The 22,985-nt window shown below is 34.6% G+C and overlaps 4 protein-coding genes and 2 pseudogenes across 5 annotated transcripts; 2 read left to right on the plus strand and 4 right to left on the minus strand.

Annotated features, from left to right (window-relative positions):
* Positions 1-984: 984 nt before the first annotated feature.
* LOC141532661 (tyrosine-protein phosphatase non-receptor type 9-like) lies at positions 985-1,816 on the minus strand (annotated as a pseudogene).
* An 873-nt stretch (positions 1,817-2,689) lies between these two features.
* On the minus strand, positions 2,690-3,610 carry LOC141532662 (tyrosine-protein phosphatase non-receptor type 9-like; annotated as a pseudogene).
* Positions 3,611-3,812: 202 nt separating this feature from the next.
* On the minus strand, positions 3,813-4,778 carry LOC141532663 (tyrosine-protein phosphatase non-receptor type 9-like). Its single transcript, XM_074251113.1, has one exon. It carries the CDS (start codon positions 4,776-4,778, stop codon positions 3,813-3,815), a length of 966 nt encoding a protein of 321 aa, XP_074107214.1.
* Positions 4,779-5,287: 509 nt separating this feature from the next.
* On the plus strand, positions 5,288-6,344 carry LOC141532600 (tyrosine-protein phosphatase non-receptor type 9-like). Its single transcript, XM_074251024.1, is given in 2 exon segments — positions 5,288-5,674; positions 5,676-6,344. Coding segments are annotated over 2 exon segments (912 nt in total). The 5' UTR covers positions 5,288-5,359; the 3' UTR covers positions 6,273-6,344.
* A 3,631-nt stretch (positions 6,345-9,975) lies between these two features.
* On the plus strand, positions 9,976-11,548 carry LOC141532559 (uncharacterized). Of its 2 annotated transcripts, none has more exons than XM_074250953.1 (6): positions 9,976-10,586; positions 10,671-10,769; positions 10,850-10,954; positions 11,044-11,139; positions 11,219-11,329; positions 11,380-11,548. In XM_074250953.1, exons 2-6 carry the CDS (start codon positions 10,726-10,728, stop codon positions 11,450-11,452), a joined length of 429 nt encoding a protein of 142 aa, XP_074107054.1. In that variant the 5' UTR covers positions 9,976-10,586; positions 10,671-10,725; the 3' UTR covers positions 11,453-11,548. The 2 variants fall into 2 exon arrangements, with proteins under 2 accessions (XP_074107054.1, XP_074107055.1); XM_074250954.1 differs by having other exon boundaries at positions 11,388-11,548.
* Positions 11,549-11,789: 241 nt separating this feature from the next.
* LOC141532594 (tyrosine-protein phosphatase non-receptor type 9-like) lies at positions 11,790-12,699 on the minus strand. The gene is given in 2 exon segments (XM_074251012.1): positions 11,790-12,273; positions 12,275-12,699. Coding segments are annotated over 2 exon segments (909 nt in total).
* Between the last annotated feature and the right edge of the window lie 10,286 nt (positions 12,700-22,985).

The raw sequence follows: 22,985 nt of genomic DNA on the forward strand, positions 1-22,985 counted from the left end.
ACCATTGTGTGCTAAGGGTCTATACCTGGGGTGGTGATGAACATAGCCTGCATGATCGCTGGGATAGACAATCGTAGAAATTTTGAAAAGGCACCTTCAAGAAGCTAAGTCTGTTAGATTTGATAGTCGAGAGTTTTTGTAGCTTAAATGAGCCTCTGAATAAAGGAAAATTATTTGTTTAAAAAAAAAAAAAAAAAAAAAAAAAAATTGACACGGTTTGTAATAACATGTTTACAGATGCACCCGAGGACGTGTGATCGTCAGGTTGGCCGTGTCGGAGATAATATCAAGCTGGGTTTTCCCAGAGATTGGAAATTCCCAATATTTTAGTTTGTCTGTAAATTTTAAGCAAAATCGTAAAGCATAGAATATTTAGATATTATTTATGATTTAAGCTAGTTATATTTTTTATGGTTATAACGATGGGCTTAAGTCCGGAGTGACAATGGTCACCAAACGTAGCCGAGGTCACAGGATAGAAGTAAAAAGTATATAGTTAGAAATATCGACAGACAATGAGGGCTGTCGAAATAATTTTTGAGTGAATAAGTACTTAGGGTACTTGGGAGAGTAGTTCTCGTTGAGCATTGATCAAGTAAGGATCGCATACATCCTGCTGACCCCGGATTCGTTCTCGGTCTTATTCCCAAAACGTCTTTAACTGTTATATCAATCGCAGTAGAATATTTGTAATTAAATTTATTATTTGTACGAGTTAGTGTACGTTATATTTTAAATCAAAGTCTTTATTATATTTGATTATTGTAAAAATAAATAAAGATGGCTGATAATGATCCAAAGGACCCTAACGATGCCCGAACCACTCTTCCTCCGACATATATATATATATATATATATATATATATATATATATATATATATATATATATATATATATATATATATATATATATATATATATCACATATCACATTTACACTATCACGAAAACGGTAGTGCCAACCCTACCCAAACAGTAAACACTCAAAAAACAGATGGTCGTTTAAAAAGTAAACAATACTTCCGAACTCGATCTCTGAAAGAAACATTTCCGGGGTATACGTCACTGTCATCTTGTTCATTCTTCTAAAGTAACGTGCTTTTGATATGCTTGACAGTCTTATCAATAAACTCTTGTTCTTCCGTGCTCATAGAATCAAAAGAAACTTGGTACTTGACATCCAAAAGCGTGTCAGGCACCGAGACTGATTGCTCCTCCGTCAACTGGTCCAGGCAAATGTCTATCGCACAGATCGACACCAACCTTTCAAAACATCCGGCGTTGTACATTACAATTGGGCACAGTCCATTTTCCTTCTCTTCCAGTGATGTGATGCCTTCATACTTTTTGTTCACAATCTTCCAGAAGGATATGAGCTGCACAGAGTAGAAGGGCGTCTGTTGATCAGGAAACTCGTGGTATTGGTAGTGCGTTATCTTTTTTGACTTCTTTTCTTTGTTGTTTCTTACAGTCAAGATTATCTGAGTGTAATGACAATTTATCAATGACAATCTTCTTCCATAAGGTAAATTGACCCACATCGTACGCCAGGGATGTATTGCTATTCAGTCATTTATGTCTTATGGATGTACCCTTATAAAATCGCACGATCACTCTGCTGTCAGTCTTCCATATCAAGTCCCAAAAATTAGGACCTGAGAAATCAGAAGCTGCTTTTTTGACGACCATCAACTTCTTTGGGATGTTATTGCCGTCGACGAAGCTCGCAGAAGTTTCGAACTTGATGTTCTTCATTGCTGAATCATAGCTCCATCTTCTGGAGTTATTTTGCAAAATCGCGCTCTTAGAATTCATATTTTTTAATCCTGGGTGCACTGCTATCGCAAGTAATGGTTGTGTAAAACTGAGGGCTAATCAGGTCGTATTTATCTTATAACAGATTTTCCGGTGTGATATTTTTAGAGTTATGGTATTGTATGATATGATGTATACACTTGGTGAAAGAGGAAAAACAATCACACTCATAAAGAATATTTACTTTGTAATAGCAGTTTTAGTGTTGGATACAATTATTAATGTAGACTCTTATTGTGAACATTAATTAAGCAGCTTCTCTGATGAAAAACAGTTTTTGATTTAGCACAATTTCAGGGCTTTTAAATGCTAGTTATTAAATCATACTACGATAAGTCCTTGAATTACCTACCAGCTATTGTAACTCTACTCTTCGGTTTTATTCTGTTGGTAATCATTCGATTTCCATGTAGGAAGTTTTAAAGTTTGTTAAAATAAGAGATCACTGTTCAGTTCAAACTCAGCCTCCCCTACTAAAATGAATACTATAAAGTCATCAAGCAAGACATTAACGATCGCTGTTCTGCAAAAATATATAGTGACAATTGTAATTGAAATTTATGATTCACGACAAAATACGTTTTTTCTTTTCCATTTCAAAGTATTGTTATAATGAAAATAAGCGTTTATGACAAAAAGTAATGGTAGCAAAACTATTTTCCTCCTTCTTTTGTTTGAATATTAAACGATAAGTATAAAAGGAAAATAAAAATATGTCTCTGATAGAGTATTTATGGAGGTTATAATTAAATTAATAAATAAAGTCTAAAACCTTAACATTTCGGAAAAAAAAATTATGTGTGGTTGAGTTCGTATAAATAAAATATCGATGAATACTATCCGTAACTTTAATAATTTACTTACATTATAGGTCTATAATAACATAAATAACTGAGTGTCATTATGAGACAAATGCAAACGAAAATCGAAGTATACTTCAGGTTTCACTTTTATGATACTTAGAAAATTAAGGATGAAATTATGAATGAAAATGTAGTGGTTCAAAGTCGGAATGCTAAATCGCCGTTGTTGCCTGGCTTTCAGCACCATTAACGGTACTGACACCTTCAATCTGTGTATCATTTGGTACAGGCATATATCTGCGACGACAATTGGTTTTGCCGGACGTTGGTTAGTTACAATCGTTCGCTTGAAATAATACTGGTCTTGCTTGTTGACTTTTAGCAGAAAGTCGAGAATCAATTCTACATCAGGAGCATCAGTTTCTGTCCAATCAAAATATTTGAAGTGATGTATTATCCTCGAATCTTCGGTCGGTCTATGAAGAATTCTCAACTGTGTGTACATGAAATGGGATCCCGTCCTAACGCTTTCTTCTTTGATGATAAACTCCTTCAATATCGCATGATCTTGGTTCATGCATAAATACTGGGGATTTGTAGGTTGTCATTTTTGCTTGGTACCATTCAGCATCACGATGATTCGAGATTTTTCCTGCCAGATCATGCTCCAAAAGTCATCGAAAGTCGTTGCCATCGGTTCTTACATCGCTATAAATTTACATCTTCCGTCAATTCCAGCCATATAATTGGCATTGATGTAGTCCGAGCCTTTTTTGGATTTGAGCACTACCCGAGAAATATCCCAGCATGGATACTTCATATTTCGGTTTTTCTTCCTGTTTCTCCGTAAGTAAAAGATATCACAAGTACTCGCTATAGTTAAATTGATGACTTGCAGGTGTTTTTGAACGACTATGTCGATCCATTTCGGGTCTTTGGCTCGCTGTATGTAATCGCTGACTGGAATAAATATCAAGAGGTTGTTAGCCATCCTCGCGAAGGTTAATTCCAAAGTAAGCCAGGAAAAATCTAGCTGGAGTGTGATCGCAACGAAGGATTTCGTTATACTAACGCCGCCAATACAATAGTATGCTATATTTATTAGTAAAACCGTTTTGTGGTTTGTGGATACTGATTCATTTTTCTTATGAGTATGATAACTATAATGAACAACTCTAGGTAGTATCAAAAATTTATTTATAACAACAAAATGGATTGACTGTCGATGGATGTGATAAGAAACGCGCACTTTCATTGAAACGACGAGAAAATAATAGATGATACAATTTATAATTTGGAGGAATAGTTGCTAAAAAATGAACTATCACATTATTGATAAAAACATAATGGTCTAAAGACTCGAAGCTTGAACGTCTCTGTTGTCTAATGTTGAACACAACTGATGGTATTGATATAGTTGCTGAGTTCACTAATTGAAATATACAGATATCCACGGCACAAAACGTTGGAGCTCTTTCGATGCCAGTGGTACTGTAGATAACTATTGGACTCGGCGGATTCATCAAGGCGGGTTTCATGTAATACTGGTGCCTCTCATTCACTGCTATCATGAAACTGATAAGCGTCGATATATCAGTAATACCTTCTTTTGGCCAGCTCAGGTATTTGAAAAAATGAACAGCTTTTGATCGCATGGTATTAATATTCAATACATTCATACCCATTTCAACGTAATCCTTTTGCACAGCGATACTTGTTACGGTGACTGTAAATCCTTCCAATTGGTTATAGTCACTTACAGAGGGCACTGCAGGTCCGTCGGTACCATTCAACATCACAATAACTCTAGCACCAGTCCGCCAAACCATGCTCCAGTAGTCCTCGAGTGTGTTGTCCATCGGTTCTTGGGTCACTATGAATTTCCAGACTTGTTCAAAACCATCAACATAGTTCGCATGGATGTAGTTGGATCCCTTTTTTTTTAAGCACACCCGAGTAGAATCCCAACATTCGATGTTTTGAAACCGATTTTTCTTAGTATTTTCCATTTTCTTACATTCTTCACAAGAACCGCTTATCTGAATGTTGATGATGACATGGTGCTCTCGACAAATTCTTTCGATGTATTTTGTTTCAGATTCGGTTACTTGCTCCAAATAATTGGAAATGTGGTACATCCCAAAGACGTTTGAGCACATTGTAAAGAAAAACTTCTCACTTTGTTCAGATAACACCGAATTAACGTTGCAATTATCTCAGTTGATTGGGTACTAGGCTCCGCTGATGATCGACAGCTCTTTATAATTTCTCTTATCTTTATGTTTATTTACCGGTCAAATTACAGTGACTCTTAATCACCGCGGAGATAAATAAAAACCAGAATATGCATGTACTGATGATAGCTTACGTGGTTCAATCAGAAAATGAATAAGTTGTTTCACAATCTTTTGTGACATAAGCTAAACAGGACTCGGTTGCATATTGTGCTTTATTAGTTACCTACTGGATTGAATTGACGTTTATCAGTTTGCGGTTTGTCAATGACGTTATACTAAATTATCCCACTTTATGGCTTAGTTCCAGTAGTTGTTATTTAAATTGTAATAATGATTTTACCTAAATAGCTTAGCACAAGTGCGTCAAGTTAGAAGGAAAAAAATATCGCTATAAATATCAGTTCAGAATTGTAACCCGTTAGTTGACCTTAGGTCATACGTCGATGCAGTTATATTGCTGAGTGAACAGCACTTGAAGGGAGCAGACAATATCTGTAACTTAAATGGGGTGTGAAAATTCTAAGTCGCTAAATTGTAGCGATCTTATTAAATTATTCAACAAGCCGGACGTCCTTAAGCATCTCTGTGAAGAGCACAACAAAATATTGAACAAGAAAATTCAAGGAACGTTCAATGGTTTTGTAGCTGATGAAAACTTCAAGAAAAATAGGTATCCAGATCAGCCGTGCTTTGATCACAGCAGAGTGATTCTACGGAGTGAAGAACATTACGGCGACTACATTAATGCAAGTCACGTGGATGGATTTCAGCACCCGAAGAAGTATATAGTGAGTCAGGCGCCGTTAGAAGAGACAAATCTCAGATTGGTGGAAGATGATTTGGGAAAAAAAATGTGAGCTCATCATCATGCTGTGCAATCATGTTGAAAACGGAAGGAGCCAGTGCTACTACTACTGGAGCCCAGTTAAAGGAACAACTCTTAAAATTGGCAGCCTGATGGTGAACACGATTGAAGTTTGTTCGGCCTTTAAGGATTTTCAAATCACAAGTATTGAAGTCACTCACAAGGACGGAGGTCGCTTGAGACTCACTCACTTTTCGTATAAAAAATGGCAAGAGCATCATATTTCTCCAGCAGAGGAAGACTTTCTTCACTTGGTACTGATGGTAAAGGCTTACGATAGACGGATGGTCATCCGAAAATCGGATAATGGCTGCCGAAGGGATTCCAACAGTCCAATAGTGGTTCATTGCAACAGTGGGCTTGCGAGAGCTATGACATTTTGCGCTGTTGATATTGCATTGTCTAGTTTTATTAAAACAGGTAAATTTAACCTTTATTCAATTGTTTCAAATCTTAGAAAGCAAATGTACAACTGCCTGTCGAGTGTCGATCAGTATATTTTTTGTTATACAGTTTTGCTTTGCTATGTTGAGCTATATCTTTCTAACTGAGAAAAAAAAAATTATTTTTTATATTGAACCTCAATGAAGTTACTTAAACTATTTTTAGTTAAATATAAGCTTAGTAGCCATCTAAATTAATTTTAATACAAAAAACCAAAAAAATAATTCAACCGGGAATCGAACCCGGATCTTTTGGTTGTGCATTAAGAGCTGTGTAATAACTAGTCTTGTAAAATGAACCAATGTAAATTTTAAGCAATGTTTTTAAATAAAAATCTGTGTTATTAAATTGGATAATTTATTTACCTTTCCCTTTACAAAAGTGTTTTTAAATTATATGCATAGGTGACGGAAGTAAAATTGTAACAATAATTAATAAATTATTATTAAAATGAAATAATTAATTACTTACATAACTATAACAATATTGTTTAAGAATGCCTGAATATTTATAACAATTTAAAATAAAACAGATTGATACATATTTTATCCACAGACCATACTTATCAGTCGTTGATGAACACGTAAAATTTATTAGGCAATAAACCATCTCTCAAAAACTCGGTGATCTAAATATTTACATCAGAACATAGACTGTACACATAATCATTGGCGACATACAGTCTGGCGCGTTTATTACAGCATGAATATTGTTAATGAACATATACGAGCGTGAGCAATCCTTTCGCCAGCGTAAATTTTTATTTTAACGTCGTAAATCTTACCGTTTTGGTACATCAAAGATGACCTGATTTACAAGCCTTTGTAAATCAAAAGTTCCAGAATATTCAAGGCTATTAAAATTATTCTAATAGGCTGTAACTGTTTAGGGAAGACATAACATTATCTTTGAAATTAGTTCGTTTAATTGAAAGCAGCTACATTTTGCGTATTACAAATTTGAAAATATTTATTTAAGTCGCAGTTTTGTAACATGGTTTTTGTGAAATTGCGTTTTAACTCATGGATTTTTTATTGCCGTCAATTAAAGTCCTTAATGTGGATTTAAACATTAAATTTAAACATTAAGATTCACAATAGAATGAATTGAGTGCGCATTAGAATATTTCAAGTAAAATATTATGAAAAATCTAAACATGGACATAAATTCTAGAGAACTATATTAATAATACTTTATAAAGTGGTTATAATATAAAATTAAGTACAAGAAAATGTTGAATGCTTTTTGATAACAAGTTGGTGTTAGATAATTTAGATAAAAGGCAACATGAACAACTTATCCTTAATATAGACTCCAAGTAATTGGTAACACAAGACATAGTCATCTGAACAATTCATAAATCCGTATTTTTGCTGGCGAATTTTTTTAAGAACACTAGGCAGTGACAAGGTTTCGGTTTTGTCGAATTGAGCTACACATATATCAAATACGCAAAACACCGCAGAGCTACCAATCCCGTCGACGGCCATAATGGACCTCATTGAGATCATACGCAAATAATAATCTAACGACTTGTAGAAACGCGAACGTACATCAACGCCTGAATAGCTCTCACTGGTCTCCATTTTTGCGAAATTGGTTCGTATTTCCGGTGACGGTCACATTAGTTCCCAAAAGTAATATTAGCGCCATAGTAGATCAGCTTCGACAGTGGGTATAATGAAAATTAGGTTCATTATTGGCCATGTGTCTTAATTAATAATTTTATAGACCATAAAGCTGTCAGCGTTACCCGAATATTATTTCCGTGAATGCCTTTGGGGCGCAATCAAATGGAACTGGGTTCGATTCCCGGCCGGGGCTAACGTTAAATTTACGATTTGGACGTTTAATACTCCAGCCAGCAATATGATGTTTTATGAAGTCTTTAAGTTCAGTTTAACATGGCAACCAAATCTAAAAAAGGTCATATTGTTTGCTGGGACGTTAAATCTACGATTTCAATTTAAACTCGGGTATGTTGTTTGTTTCGCGATAAACTCGTTCAGGTTTTCCCGATTTCAAATCCAGTCATAGCTTACCATTTATTTTTATGCCTTCCAGCAGATAACGACAATGAAAAATGAAGATCTATATTTGTCACACTGATAGAAGGATTTGTTTATAGTTAAAAATATTTGTTAATATTGAATACATCATTTATTAGAGACCACTTTTTAGTATTAAATAAATATTTCTTAGTATTTAAAAAGATTTATTAATATTTAATAAATGAATATCAGATTTATTAAATACAAATAAATCATTTTAAATACACTAGTCACAAAAATTAAGGGATATAAAAAAAATTCCAAATTTTTTGGTGATTTTCAGCGAGCTGTAACTCCGAGGAAAATGATCACACACACACACACACGCGTGTGTGAGAAGCGTAAATCCGATCGAGCAACCTCCACGTGGTACGCTTTGGGTAACGCTAATGCCGGCGGTAAAACAACAGTCGAAAAAAATTGAGAAAATTTCGAAAAAAATTTTCGAAAAAAATTGAAATTTTTTTTTTTTCAAATTTCTTGAAAAATCAATCTCTTTGATCGAAAAAATAAAGAATTTTGAAAAAAAAAATTTTTTTCAATGGAAAAATGAATAAAAATCACACAATTGCTCATAATGGTGATTTTTGCGAAAACACAGAATTTGAAGCTTCTGGGCACTATGAACAAAAAATCGCAGCGCTTTGAATTTCTTAGGGATTTTAGGGGACACTTTGAAGTTAAAAAATTACCAATGATATCCTTCGTTCAACCATTTTATCCAAAGTTATACCAAGTTATCCAAATATCCTTAATTAGGCGAATTTTTGTCTTTTTTTCAGTCCGAGTTTTCAATTCAAAAAAAATTTTTTCTTCAAAAGCGGTTTACGTTTTCTTATAGAGAATATTGTGTAGTTTTCAAAACCCTCCTTCGATTTCCTATACGGTCATTATTTCCAGAGTTATTGATTTCCAAAGTCAAAAAAAACCTTTTTGCTTTGATTGACGATAACTCCGCGGCAAATTATCATACAGGCTTTTTGATTACGTCAAATTAACGGGTATTAAATTTACTAAAAGAGCTTTTAAACGAAACAATCGAAAAAATTTTTTTGAAGCCCGTAGACCTTTTTTAAGACGAAAAAAAATTTCGAAAAATTTTTTTTCAGCAGTTTTCTTAGGATTTCTCCAGACCTGACGATGACAAAAAATTTTCATGGTCATATCTAAAAACTAGACACTTGGAGCTACAATTTGCTTTTTTTTTTTCTGTGCGATCATTTTCCTCGGAGTTACAGCTCGCTGAAAATCACCAAAAAATTTGGAATTTTTTTTATATCCCTTAATTTTTGTGACTAGTGTATTAAGAAATATTTATTTAATGCTAAAAAGTGATCTCTAATAAATGATTTCTTAAATATTAACAAATATTTTTAATTATAAACAAATCTTTCTATCAGTGCATGCAATAGTCACTTATTTTTATTATCATCACGCGTGGACGTGATACGTTGTTCGGTCGTTTCTGATAATTGGAAGAGCGGTTTGTGAAAACAATTGTCGGGACTTCAGTCACTCCTTCGAATTCATCTGGTTAACACGTCTCCAGCATTGGGGTAGTTAATTATTCTGCATAACAAATTATCCGTGATTTAGATATTCAAAATTATTAAATTATGAGCGAATACCCAAACTTGACCCAGGACATTATAATACCGAAAGAATGGCCATTGAAGATTGCGAGAAACGCGATTGCTAATATACACTTCTCACAAAAATTAAGGGAGCAGAAAAAAAATCCAAAAAATTTTTTTTTCAAAATTCAATTGCCAATCCTTGTAGAGAATTTATTCAAGTTTTTAAAACCAACCTCAAAATTTCTGTGCAATCATTGGTTGCTGAGATATTGGTAATCAAAGACAAAATGATCTTTTTCCATTCAAACATCGATATCTCAGCGAGAAATGCTCGTATCGAGATTTTAAAAAAACGAAATTAAATCTGAATAAACAAGCTATCCGGTCCATATGGAGGTTGAGTCGAAAAAATTTTTTCCACGTCCGTAGATTAAAAAAAAAAAAACCAAAAAAATTTCGAAAATTTTTTTTCGGTGGTTTTCTTATGATTACTCGAAAATATTTTCAAAAAAATTTCAAACTCAGATCCAAAAACAAAACACTTAGAGCTACAATTTGCTTTTTTTTTTTTTTGCTGTACGACCATTTTTGTATAAGTTACAGCCTGTTGAAAATCCCCCAAAAATTTGGATTTTTTTTCTGCTCCCTTAATTTTTGTGAGAAGTGTAGTAGAACAAGTGATTAACAATCATCGATCAGGCGTGAAAATTAGCCTCACCGTTGCAGGCGTGTCGGCTTTGGTTACCGATAATGAGAACGGATCTGGATATACTTTCAAAAAGATAAAAGAAATGTAAGTATTGCACGAAACTTTAGTTTTTTTATTTAGCATACTATTTTCAAGACTAATTGCATACTTTTCAAAAATTTATTTTAGACATGAAGACATTAACCGAATTGATTTGATTTTACCGGTAAAAACTGAGATAGTAATGCCTGAATCTAACTTATTGGGTCCCACAGGATCGGAGAAGTTGTAAGTACTCTTAAATAATTAAAATAAACCAAAATTATTATTTCAAAGTACCAGACAGTTGACTTACTTTTTGCTTTCAGAGAAACTATCATGTTGGACGTGAGAGATGATCACCCAATTTCACGAATGCTTGTGCCGAATTCTGATCGCCATGTAGTGTTGACTGCTGTACCAGTCATCGAGCTGTAAGTACTTTTCCTAAAACTTAACCACCCATATTTTCCGTGTGTAATTTATTGTTTTTTAAATTTGCTTATTTGAAATTATTGTACAGGCTTTTGGAGAAAAAAGGCGTCAGAGGCGACGAAATGTATGATTTTGCTGTTCGATCAATATATATCATCAACACTAATTCGTACAAAGACCTATCGTAAGTATAAACTTTATTTATTTTCAAAGCAGGTTTTTTCTTAACTTCCCTAACACTTAATTCTTCTTTTTCATTTCAGACTGCAAAAAATGTCGATCTCGTCTCAGTCCGCACATCCTGCCATATCTGTCAAGCGGTTTACTAAATACAAATGGATTATCGAGTATTACGACTACTTGTCACAATACTAGTAAGTTATTTCAATAGTTTCTAAAGCTTTTTTGATCATTCTAATCGAAGTTTTACAGTTTGCCATCAATTTTTATCAAGAGCGCGCAGACAGATCAAAATCACAGTTGGGTTTAGACAATAGAAGGCATTTTGTTTATTTTCTTGATAAGATATTCTTCGTGAGCTAATCTTGATGATACTCTTTGTTACAGGTAATTCTGGTGCCGTTTAAATTTAGTTCTTTGGTAGCTTTTAAATGTAAAATTATTTTCAATAAACTTTTTTACAATATTAAGTAAGAAACCTAGACTTTTATTTTTAATGTAGCATAACAACAGTACAACATGTTCTTTCAACGTAAATAGAAAGTATTGCATTGTGTGCCTATTTTACTTACAAGTAGGCAACAAAATTTTTCTGCTCCAGAATATAAATAACAACAGAACCACGTAGAAAGATTGCATGGTAAAATTTTATAACTACAGCAGTGTGTACAATCGAGTGAGTTCCCTTTCAGCTAGATATTTTTGGCTGAACCCCATTTCCCCTAACACATACATGTGAATGGCTTGATAGCAGAAACTATAGTCATTTGCGTTATAATTCAAGCAGTTGTGCTCCCGCTGTCTTATTTTCTGAAAATCATTTGCCACTGAAAGCGCACCTGTGGATTTGAATTGGGTAACACAAATATCGAGGACACAATATACCGCCGAAAAAGTGCTACCATCGTTGCAATGAACGAGAATAGCTCCGGGCTTCCATTCAGCTGATTGTTTCTTCTTAGAAATAGTGTACGTGTCGTTCAGACTGCACACAAAGGACAAAAATATAAACGGATTATCTGGATTGTTATCAGTTGGCGACGCAGTGTAATGATAGTGCCAAATCTCACGCTCGCGGTTCTTTTGGTCAGACAAGAGTAACAATGTTGAAATGAAACGGGGTCTCTTGATGACTATCAGTCTTTATTCTAAAACCTCCAGACTCTATCTCACTTTCTTCTACGGAACTCCAATACTGACAGCTTCCTTCCTCTCTTCTTTGAGATATCTTCACGATGGTATTAACTTCACGGCACCAGGTTAATTCCCAAAATTTATCGTAGTTTTCTGCTTTTGGATCGCTTGTACAAATATACTTTTGCTGTCCATCATACGCTTCATAACCGTCTATAAAAGCGGCTCTGGGGTACCTTTTCATGAAGCAGAGAAATCGGTGTAACAGCTGTCGGCACCCTTTGTTGTCAGGCTCATCATCAGACACCTCGAAAATTTTCTGGTTCTCTCCAATGATGTAGTATTCTAGATGGATGAGATCAAACGAGTCTACATTGTTCATAAAAATTAAAAAGTCAATGGCAGATAGCTCTTCGAATTCGGTACTCATTTTCGCTCACTTATAGTCACCTCAAAACTAATATTGCACTTGTCTTTCAATTTTATTTTAAAAACACGAATGGATCCTCACTGAGAGACAGCTCGTATCAAACTAGTGGCACCTTTTTCATAAAATTTGTTAATTAGCTATAGCTAATTAACAATTGCTTATAAGTAATATACAGTTCGTGGTAACATTATGAACATTTTGCTCATACTGGGTTGAACCCCCGAAGCTCGCGATAAAAATATGAACATTGTGACCCAGATGTCGGAAAAAGGGTCTAGAGTAGGGGAGTGGGACTGAGTCGGAGAGAGAGGGCCGATGGCTAGTGCAGGACAGCTGCGGAGTAGGGCGCGGAAGAAGGGACAAGGAGGGAAACGACGGCAGCTACTTACTCTTCGTCATTTATGTTCGCTTGATACTTCAACGGGCGTATTTTCTCGAGAAATTATTAATTAACATTGTAAATAATCCGGTTTTCTTTATTAAGTTGTTGTTTAAGAGTGCAGTATTATTATCCTAATTATTATTAATGATAATTTACGATATTGAGAGTATTATTCACTAAAAACTTGTGAAAATATTATTTAGTTAAGTTAGATTGGATTATAAATATTCAAAACTATTTTGTGTTAGTTAATATCGTTTGTTTAAAACAATTAAGGTTTAATAGTTTAGTTACCAATGTTGAATATCTAGACGGGTTAATAATTAGTTAGTTATAAAAGTATTATTTTGTTTACGACGATTATTTATTGTGATTATATTTCTTTAGTTTATTGAAAGAAAATTTGATTGAAAGAAAATCTCGGGGTAGAGATTTAGGCCCAGGGTGACGGCTAGTCTCCTGGGAAGTGGGTAACCAGCTTTTGGAATATTAGTTCGCGATTTTGACACTCACGAGAGTGAGAATGCGTGAGAGTTTGTTTTGTACAGACCAGTTTTGATCGGGCCGTGATACGCGTGCGTTGATCGACGTCACGAAGTCATGTTGTGTATTATTGTCGTTAGATTTAGTTGTTGAGGTTTGAATAACCTAAAATGTGTACTACGAGTTTTGTTATTTTTTTTTTTAATCTTTTTCATTAACCTATTGAGTTGATTTTGGTAATTAAATGATTATTTTGTTTCTATATCATAACCTGTTTGATATTTTGAGTTATTTATTTAGACGTAGTTATGTATTATTTATTTATAAGTAACTGAGTTCTGTTGGTTTTATTTTGGATTGTATTTTGTTGTTTAACCCCCCTTTTACCCTGGACTCCGGCCAGCTTCAGATTCGAGCAAGGGGGCGTTTTGTGTCGCAGTATCGTTCATATTCGTTCGGCGTTTATTCTTCAAAAGAATAAACACTCAAAAATTACCCGTTACAACATAACCAGGAGGTAGTAAAATTACTCATAACTAAATCATAAACTTCATGATGCTCAGATAACATAAATTTATTGCATAAGTAAAAAGAAAATTGTAATTACACCAGATACCATTTCTGATTTTTTGTTTTTATGTGTAGCCGACTGTAATGCATTGACCGTTGATTTAATGTACTTTTGATAGAAAAAGAAGGTATAGTGATGGATAAAATATTTTTTTTTCGAAGAAATTGCAGTCCTTAATAAGCCCCATTCGCTTTAAACTCGGCAGGGAACTTTGCATGTGAGTTTTAATGCCCTATTTTCCTTCCTACGCAGGTAATTTACTGCCAGTAATTTTCAGTACTTTTGAAAAACTATTTACGACCGCTCGTAAATTTTTTATAGACCATTTCGCTTATCTTAATGCGACATTATGCATTAATACTTTAATTAGAATTATTAGAAAAATTCTTCAATTTTGAGCCATTTTTTTTCGGTTATTGTCGATATCAAGCTGTATTGTGATTTTTTATTATGGTATCCAACAAGGCCCAAGTCGCAAAAACAAAGCAGAAGGTTCAAACTTTTGGTACAAATATGATAAAAATACATAAACATTCTGAGAACAAAATATTATTGCTCCATATCTTACTGAGTAAAACCTGGAGTTCAATGTCAACAATATTAATTAATCTTCAAGTAAGCATGATGCCAACCAAAACATAATAGAGTTCTCAAAGGAATCCATTGATAGATAAGAATTTATAAGCAGCAATACATGCTTCGTAATAAAACCAGTTCAACCTATCAATTACTGTTGCGACTTTCATTAGCGGGGAACAGACCATTGTTTTCCTGTTTTTGAAATGCTTATCGGATTGGTGAATTCCAATACTTATACCATTGTTATTATAAGCCGCAAATAACAACTGGGTATTACTAATTTTGCACGTTTCAGACCGATTGCGGTTTAAAATAATAACAATGTTTGCTATCAAATTTAAAACAACTTTTTCCTCGAGCTATATTAACATTTGATTAATCACCCTTATAAATAGATAATTTGATCTTCACCTGTTGCCATATAGAAGAGATCTGTTCAACATTTTGATTCTAAACTGAGAAAGCTGTATAAGTTACACTTCATGTGTAACTTGCTCAATAACTATACCCTAGAAGTAACCAACATGTTCACAATGTAAATTCACCTTTATCAGGACTACATAACAAGTGTCAGGACCGTATCATAGAGGCCAACGATCTTACTGACATGACGAATACACATGGACTGAGTTCAATACTCAGCGTGCCCTCTATATTAAACTGTTTATGATGCTATTGAGGACGTGAATTGCCCTTGATATTAATATCGTCGTGACGTCATCGACCTGGCAGCTAAAAATTTGCTAAGTCTAAAAATTTCCAGATCGCGACTGTTACTGGATACCATCATGTACGTATAGTTTCTGCTTGTTTATAGTTATTTCAATCCTGTTTTATGAAAAATAATATAAATGGCTGCCGAAATCGCAGAAAAAGTCACCTTACTGACAGTCAAAAAAATTAACTGTATCGAAACGGAATTATTTTGACACGCAATTTTGACAAGGGTTTTGACAAACATCCTCAGGAATAAAACAAAAAAAAATTAAATCGCGAAAGTGGTTTTTGACAAAGTTGTAGTGTTGTCAAGCCCATTGCACCTGTGAATTTGCACCACGCTCTTATTCACTTAATTCATCAGAAAAAACGAGTTTTTTCTGAGAAATCTTATTTAATCGATAAGAAAAATTTTTAACGTGTTCTGTAGTTATTATTTATTTTAATATGCTTTTTATCCATAATTTTTTTCGTTTAAATTATAAAAATCACGTTTTAATCGAAATCACGATTTTTAGGCGAGAGTAGAGCATACCTGCGCGCTTCGCGCTTAAGGCATGCAAAAAGACGATAATGACGCGAGTTTACAAGAAACAATAGTAGTCGCGAGCGTAGAAGTAAACGATAAATGGTATATATACCATTACGATTATAATAGCGTGAAAAAAGTGAGAATGAAATATCTACACCTTTACCCAGGGTTCTGTGTGAAAAACGACAATTTATATAGGCATGGATCTGACGCATGGAAACTGTGTGTGTCCGAGAGCAAAAGAACCCAAGTGATGCAGGAAAATCACGATGAACCGACTGCTGGTCACTTAGGAGTGACAAAGACGATTACACGGATTGCACGAAACTACTATTGGCCTCGGATGCATCAAGACATTGATAGTTATGTCCAAAAATGCACAAAATGTCAGGAATTCAAACTTCAATAGCATCCGACACCGGGTAAGATGGATACAGTAAATGCGACTCGACCATGGAAAGTCGTGTCCATCGATTTGATAGGTCCCAAACCGCGGTCGTCGAATGGGATGTGTTATGTATTAGTAATACAGGACAAATTTACTAAATGGGTTGAGATCCAACCCTTGCGATAAGCGAAAGCTGAAGCAATAGTACGAATATTGAAGGAAAGAGTACTTTTACGATTCGGTAATGTACGTGTGGTAATCTCTAATAATGGTAGTCAATTTATAAGCAAAGAGTTTACCTCGTAACTAAAAGAATACGGGATCGAACACATGAGGACCCCTCCGTATTCTCCACAATGTAACCCGGTCGAACGGACGAATGAAGTTATCAGTACGATGATAGCACAATTTATCAAAAATTTGCAAAGATCGTGAGATAAGTACTTACCTGAGTTAAATTTTACGATAAACACTTTGAAACACGAATCAACACAATTCACCCCTGCTTATCTTAACTATGGTCGTGAGATACTTCCTCCAAGCACCCTGCGCGCGACTTGCGAAGGTGATCAACAAGTTGAGGATTATAATCACTTAGATAGCTTAAAGATTTTGAAGGAAGCGATGGATCTGGTTCGTCTTAATTTAGCTAAAGCTTTCACTAAGCAAAGTCAGCATTATAATGATCGACATATTGATTGGTACCCTAAAATTGGTGACAAAGTGGTTCGGTGTGAACACCTCTTATCGTCAGCCATAGATCACTTTTCTGGTAAGCTCGCTGAGAAATATTCTGGTGGTTATACAGTAGCAAAGCTCATTAGTCCAAATGTCTTTGAGATAAAGTCTAACACAGAGACAAATATAGTACATGTGAAAGATCTTAAACCTTTCAACCAGACAGAAATCCCGCGCATTATTTTAGATTCGTTCTATTAAATTAGTAACACCAAAATACAATTATTATTAATCTTCGAAAATATTTATCATTGTACAATGCTGCAGATAATGTTAATTGTTATTTATTATTTTGTTTGTATTTAATTTTTTTGCGTTGGTATATAATATTATATTGTGCCCCTAGGGAGAAAAGTAGTACATTTACTCCCGCCTATGAAATTGCCATCCGAGCCGAAGGCGAGGGTGTCAAATACGCGGGAATAGATGTCTTCAACTTCGTTAAAATTTAATTGACAAAATTCTTTGCACCGCATCGCCCCACAGAATCCGAAAATGAGAATAACCTGAAACAGAGTTTAAAATATAAATTGATGTGAATATTTATTTGTTAATATTAAAAATATTGTTAATTAATTATAAATATTATTAATAAATTGACACTGAAGTTAACAGACAATATAAATTTTTTTTAATTTCTTTAGTAGTTAAATTATTATGAAAAAAATTTAGTAAATAAATTTCACGTGAAAAATAAAAAAAATTATTGAAATTTTTCAGAAGCACTTTTTTCATTGCAATTGACAAGTCATGATAATTGTTATAAAAATTAAAAAAATTGACAGATATTAGCTAACTTTAGTATCATTTAATAAATTGAAAATACTTATGTAAATAATGGTTATAAATAGTTATATCAATAATTGTTATAAATAATTGTGCAAATATTTTGGTATTTTATTTTAGGTAAATGTTTTTTTTTTAAACTTACCTTTTCAGCTAGATAAATTTCATCGGTTGCTGTTTCAAGGAACTTGTTGATTTCATTCCATGTTAAGACCTGATTTTTTAGCTCGAAAACCTTTTGATTTTTCAGAAATGTTTTTAACTTATTAAACTTTCCGATATCGATTCCTTGCTTAAAACTCAACAGTGACTAGCATAGAATATTTACTCCAAAGCGTGGGTGGCGCAAGATTTTTTGATAGTTCATCAAAATATACAAGCAACGCATTTTCATTGATTTCTTTAATTTTATTATTCAGTGTCCACTCAATAAATTTATTGTAACAACGATGATAGTCGTCACTGGATTTTGATGCTACCAAATTATTGGTTATGTTTTGGGCTTCTCCCTCGATATCTCTACCAGCCTCGTCGTTAGTATCACTTGAATAGGAACTATCTGTAGAACTCATGTTTTACGACGTTTTTTGTTTTATTTAAAATCAAATCACTAAATTGCATTATTTTTATTATAATTATAATATATTGCACGAATGACGCTACATCAAGTGCTGACGGAAAAAGTATGTGTTAGAGAGAAGAACGTACAATACGTGAGAGCCGATGTAGGCACTATTGCGCGTGCGCGTCCATTTATTCCGAGGATAGAAAGTGCTACTTTTTTCCGGCTGCGAGCGGAAGGAATTTGAACTTTCGGCTTAGACAGAAGAAAAAAATTTTAATGTCTGTCAACTTCAGTGTTATATTATTTTTATATATCATTTTACTTAGATATATTATTTGTACATATTTAACTGGATATTTACCTTGACAGCGAAATAAATGCTGTCAGAAGCTTCATCTAAAAATTTTTGTATTTGTAACCACGAAAAAACTTTGGATTTTTTAGGCTTGAACCCTTTTGAATTATTTGTTAAAAAAGTTTAATAAAAGGACTGATGTCAATTGAAAAATTGAGATTAAGTATAGTTTTTAACATTGACCATCTACTCCACAGCGTGGATGGTTTTAATGTTTTTGATAATTCATTAAAATAGACAAGTAACACATTTTCAGTAATATCAGTGGTTTTGTTCTGTAATTGCCATTTTTTAAAATTATCAAACCAATTGTGATACACTTCACTCGATTTTTTCACAATTAATTGCTTCGTAATACTTTGAGCTTCCTCATTAATATTTCGAACTTCATCGTCATCACTATCAATTGAATAGTCGGATGAGCTCATTTTCATCAAATTTAATAATAATTATTATTATAATCACTTTTTTTATTTTTTAAAACTTCCCGCTATGAAAATTGAAAATTTTCAAAAATCGGGAAGTTATTGGTTTCACCCCGTTTTTCGAAAATCGAGTTCTCATCAGATCTTGACGTTTTGAGGTCCTAGGAAGCTTCCCTGACTATTCCCGCGATGATGTCCGTATGTCCGTGTGTGTGTGTGTGTGTGTGTGTGTGTGTGTGTGTGTGTGTGTGTGTGTGTGTGACCCTTTTATAACTTTTGAACGGCTTGACCAATTTGATCGCGGTTGGCGCCATTCGAAAGGGCTTAACCAAACTTAGATTTCCTGAAAATTTGAACCGATTCAGACCATTAGATTTTGAGAAATTGCAAAAAAATTACAAAAAAAAATTTTTCGAAAAGTGGTTTTCTTGGAATAACTTTTAAACGGCTTTACCGATCAATTCCAAAAACTAATCAGCTCTTAACATTAAAAAACTACGTCAAACGCCGCCAGTCCGGTCAAAATCGGTTGATTCTTTCGTGAGTTATCGTGAACGAAAGAAAACCGAAAAAAGTGTTTTTTCGGGATTACTCTGAACATTTCCGTTCGATCAATTATAACCTGAAAATTACTTATGAGGATGATAAAACTGCGTCGAATGTCGCCAACTGCGTAAAAATCGGTTCATCCATTCAAAAGTTATTGCGATTTGAAAATTCCAGAAATAGAGTTCTCTGAAACTTCTATCAGACTTTTGAGCTGGATGAGTTCAAAATATCATCTCTTCGAACTCAGTAAGCTCAAAATATCACATAAATTATATTTTGAGCTCAAAAATCTCAAAAATGTTATAAGTACAATTTTAAGCGCTCAGGTATGGAATTAGCGGGAAGTTGCAGGGATTGCCTTTAGGGTGAACCGTATTACTAATTTTTTTTACACAAATAATTGTCAAAAATGAGCAGCGTATTTTAGATGCGTAATTACAAAGAGTAAAGGGTACTATAGTCTATGCACAAGACTGATGTTGTGATGCGCAGGCGCACTTGTTAACTGCGAGGGAATAAATGTGGAACTTTTTCCCCGCGCTGGCGGGTTTAAATTCGAACTTTAGGCCTTAGTAGGAGAAAAAATAATTATAGTTACGTCGAATCAGTCATTGAAGGAGGAGAGTTTGGGAGACGGTACTCGGGGTAGAGAAAAAGATGAACAGCGAGCAACAGCTAAAAGAAAAGGTTCAATCGAGGATTAAAACCTCAAAAGAGAAGAGAAAAGTGAGAATTAGTAAAGAGAAAAAGATAAAGGTAAAAGAAAAAAAAAGCGACCAGTGAAGACACCAACCGCTCCAGGTTAGCTGAGCAATCAAGAGGAAGCGTCTCGAGGACTCCACGATTATGGACCTCGATGACGGGGTCAGTCTGCTGAAAATACCAGCTCTCACGACCAAGAAGTCGGCAGTACTACCAACCGTTGACATCATCATCGGGGAGGCTGGCAAGCGGAACAACCAAACGTTAAATCAAAGTTAAGAAGACCAGCAGTCATGTTGCGGCAGATTGTTCAGGCATCAGGCAGAACCACCAAGGTCCTCGAAACTCCGATCGCTCCGCGAGAAGTTCGACGCTCAGTCATCCGATCTGTCAAGAAACAACTGAGGCTCCACTGTCACATCCGATCGAGTCCAGCCCACCAGTTCTTGAATACATACCAACTCCGATTCACCAGCATCAGTGAGCTCCGTCAATCCCACTACCAGAGTATCTTTTGGGTTCGACTCTGACCCTGACTCTAAAGCCGAAACCACATTGCCAGAAAAATCGGAAGAAGCGCTATTTGGAGCGTGGGGAGAATGGGAAAATATACCCGGTCGAGGAGAGAGGCGGCCGAGTTATTAGAACCGAAAAGCCGTCAAAGATAATACCCTCAAAAACAAAAACAGAACTACATACGTGTACCACTTAGTACCCGAACAGTTTATCCGTATCACATTTCCAGCAGCCAGGGATCCATCTCCTGGGGAAGAAATCCAACTGCGAGAAAGATTTTCAGTTTTTATATACCAACGTCATTTTTTTTTTTTTTTAATTATTTATTGTTAGGTTAAACATGGTTAGTCAGTGTATATATAAAAAAAAAGTAATATATTACACCCCTAGGGAAGAAAAGTAAGAAATGTCTCAGAGCACATGCAATTGTTGGCCGAGGCGAAGCCGAGGTCAACAAACATGTGATCTGAGGCTTTCATATTTACTTCCCGAGGAGTGTATACTATTTTTTTCCCCGACGAAGGCGTAAAGCGGAAACTTCGTTTAGCGCAGCGGGGCTAAAGTTGACGCTTCACGCCCGGAGGGGAAAAAAAGTTTTATTATTATTTTTTGTCGTCAGTAAAATAAATTTTTCATAAAAACGAAAAATCCACAAACATTTCTTCATAAAATTGTCATAGAAATTAAGTTTGCGTCTTTTTCTTTTGTAAGTAAGGGGGGTGTGACGCGCCTTTTCATTTTATATAAATTTAGTAATAATTATTATATTTAATTATTATTCAGTATTTATTAAGACCGAAATAAAATTAAAATTCCTTAATATATTTTATTTATATGAGCGCGAGAAAGAAGACAGCCGCGCGCAGCCTACTCAGGAAAAGAAAGAGAAGAGAAAGAGACGGCGAAAGGCGCCAGAGACAAGCTTGGTGTAGGGGAAGCAACTGGAGAAGTCCCGTAGCGTAGTTTTCGGGCACGTCGTGAGGCAGCAGGGTGTCGCTTAAACTGTTCGCCTGCAGAGTATTGCTTCTAAGTTGTTGAAAGCAATTTTCTGATTACTTTTTACCAGATCAGCTTGAGCTTCCGAAACGAGTGGTTCACTCAAAGAAAAAGTTTGAAGTGCGGTGTTGAGAAGATATATAAGGAAAGAATATTACTTTCTATATTAAATCTGTGCTCACAGTAGATCTTTCTGAGCCAAAGTTGATCCTGAGGTATTTAGGATCTCTGAATACCCCCATTGCACGGCTGGGCATTTTTTCGAGACTGTGGTACATAGTCTTTCGTTCTCGAAACGAGATGTGGGATAGTAGCTAGGCAGTTGTTGACTCCTGGACGAGGCAGTATTCCTCGTCGGAACACCTAGGGGGAGGTACGGCTGGGCATCGAGGTACTTTCGTCGACAAATCCCGGTATTTCTACTTTGTAACCAAGCTTCTCTTGGTCAATAGAGGGTGTTAGGGCGAAATTTAGTTAGATTCGCAGTCGCGACGGGTCATCTCCGTAGACTGCAGTAAAATCACGGCTTGTCGAAAAGTACTGTTGTATATATTGTAAATTCGAGGTTAGATTTAAGTAGACATGCGCCCATTGTACAGTTGTATCTTGGTGTACCATAATAATTTTAATTTATTATTGACTTTTATCGTATTATTATTAATATTTATCTCATTATTATAAATATTATCTTATCGTTTATTATTGATAAATAATTATTTATTTTTATTTTATTTATTTATTCAAAAATTTAGACCCTGAAGCCGAAGCTCCCTAAGGACCTTACATTAATTATACAAATAATCCTAGCATTCATACAATCCACTAGGTGCAAAGAAATTTAATATTAATAAATATTATTGATGATAATAACAATTATAATTATATTGTGAAATAAAATAGACTGTATGAAATAAAATAGAATAGAATATGCGACGTTGACTCAAAACAAATAATTAAAGTTCTGTGAGATTCATTAATTAATTAATTAAATAAAAATATTGT

The sequence above is a fragment of the Cotesia typhae genome, unplaced genomic scaffold, assembly GCF_013202065.1.
Source record: "Cotesia typhae breed Kobodo isofemale line unplaced genomic scaffold, CoteBio_Ctyphae contig_65, whole genome shotgun sequence".
Taxonomy (NCBI): domain Eukaryota; kingdom Metazoa; phylum Arthropoda; class Insecta; order Hymenoptera; family Braconidae; genus Cotesia; species Cotesia typhae.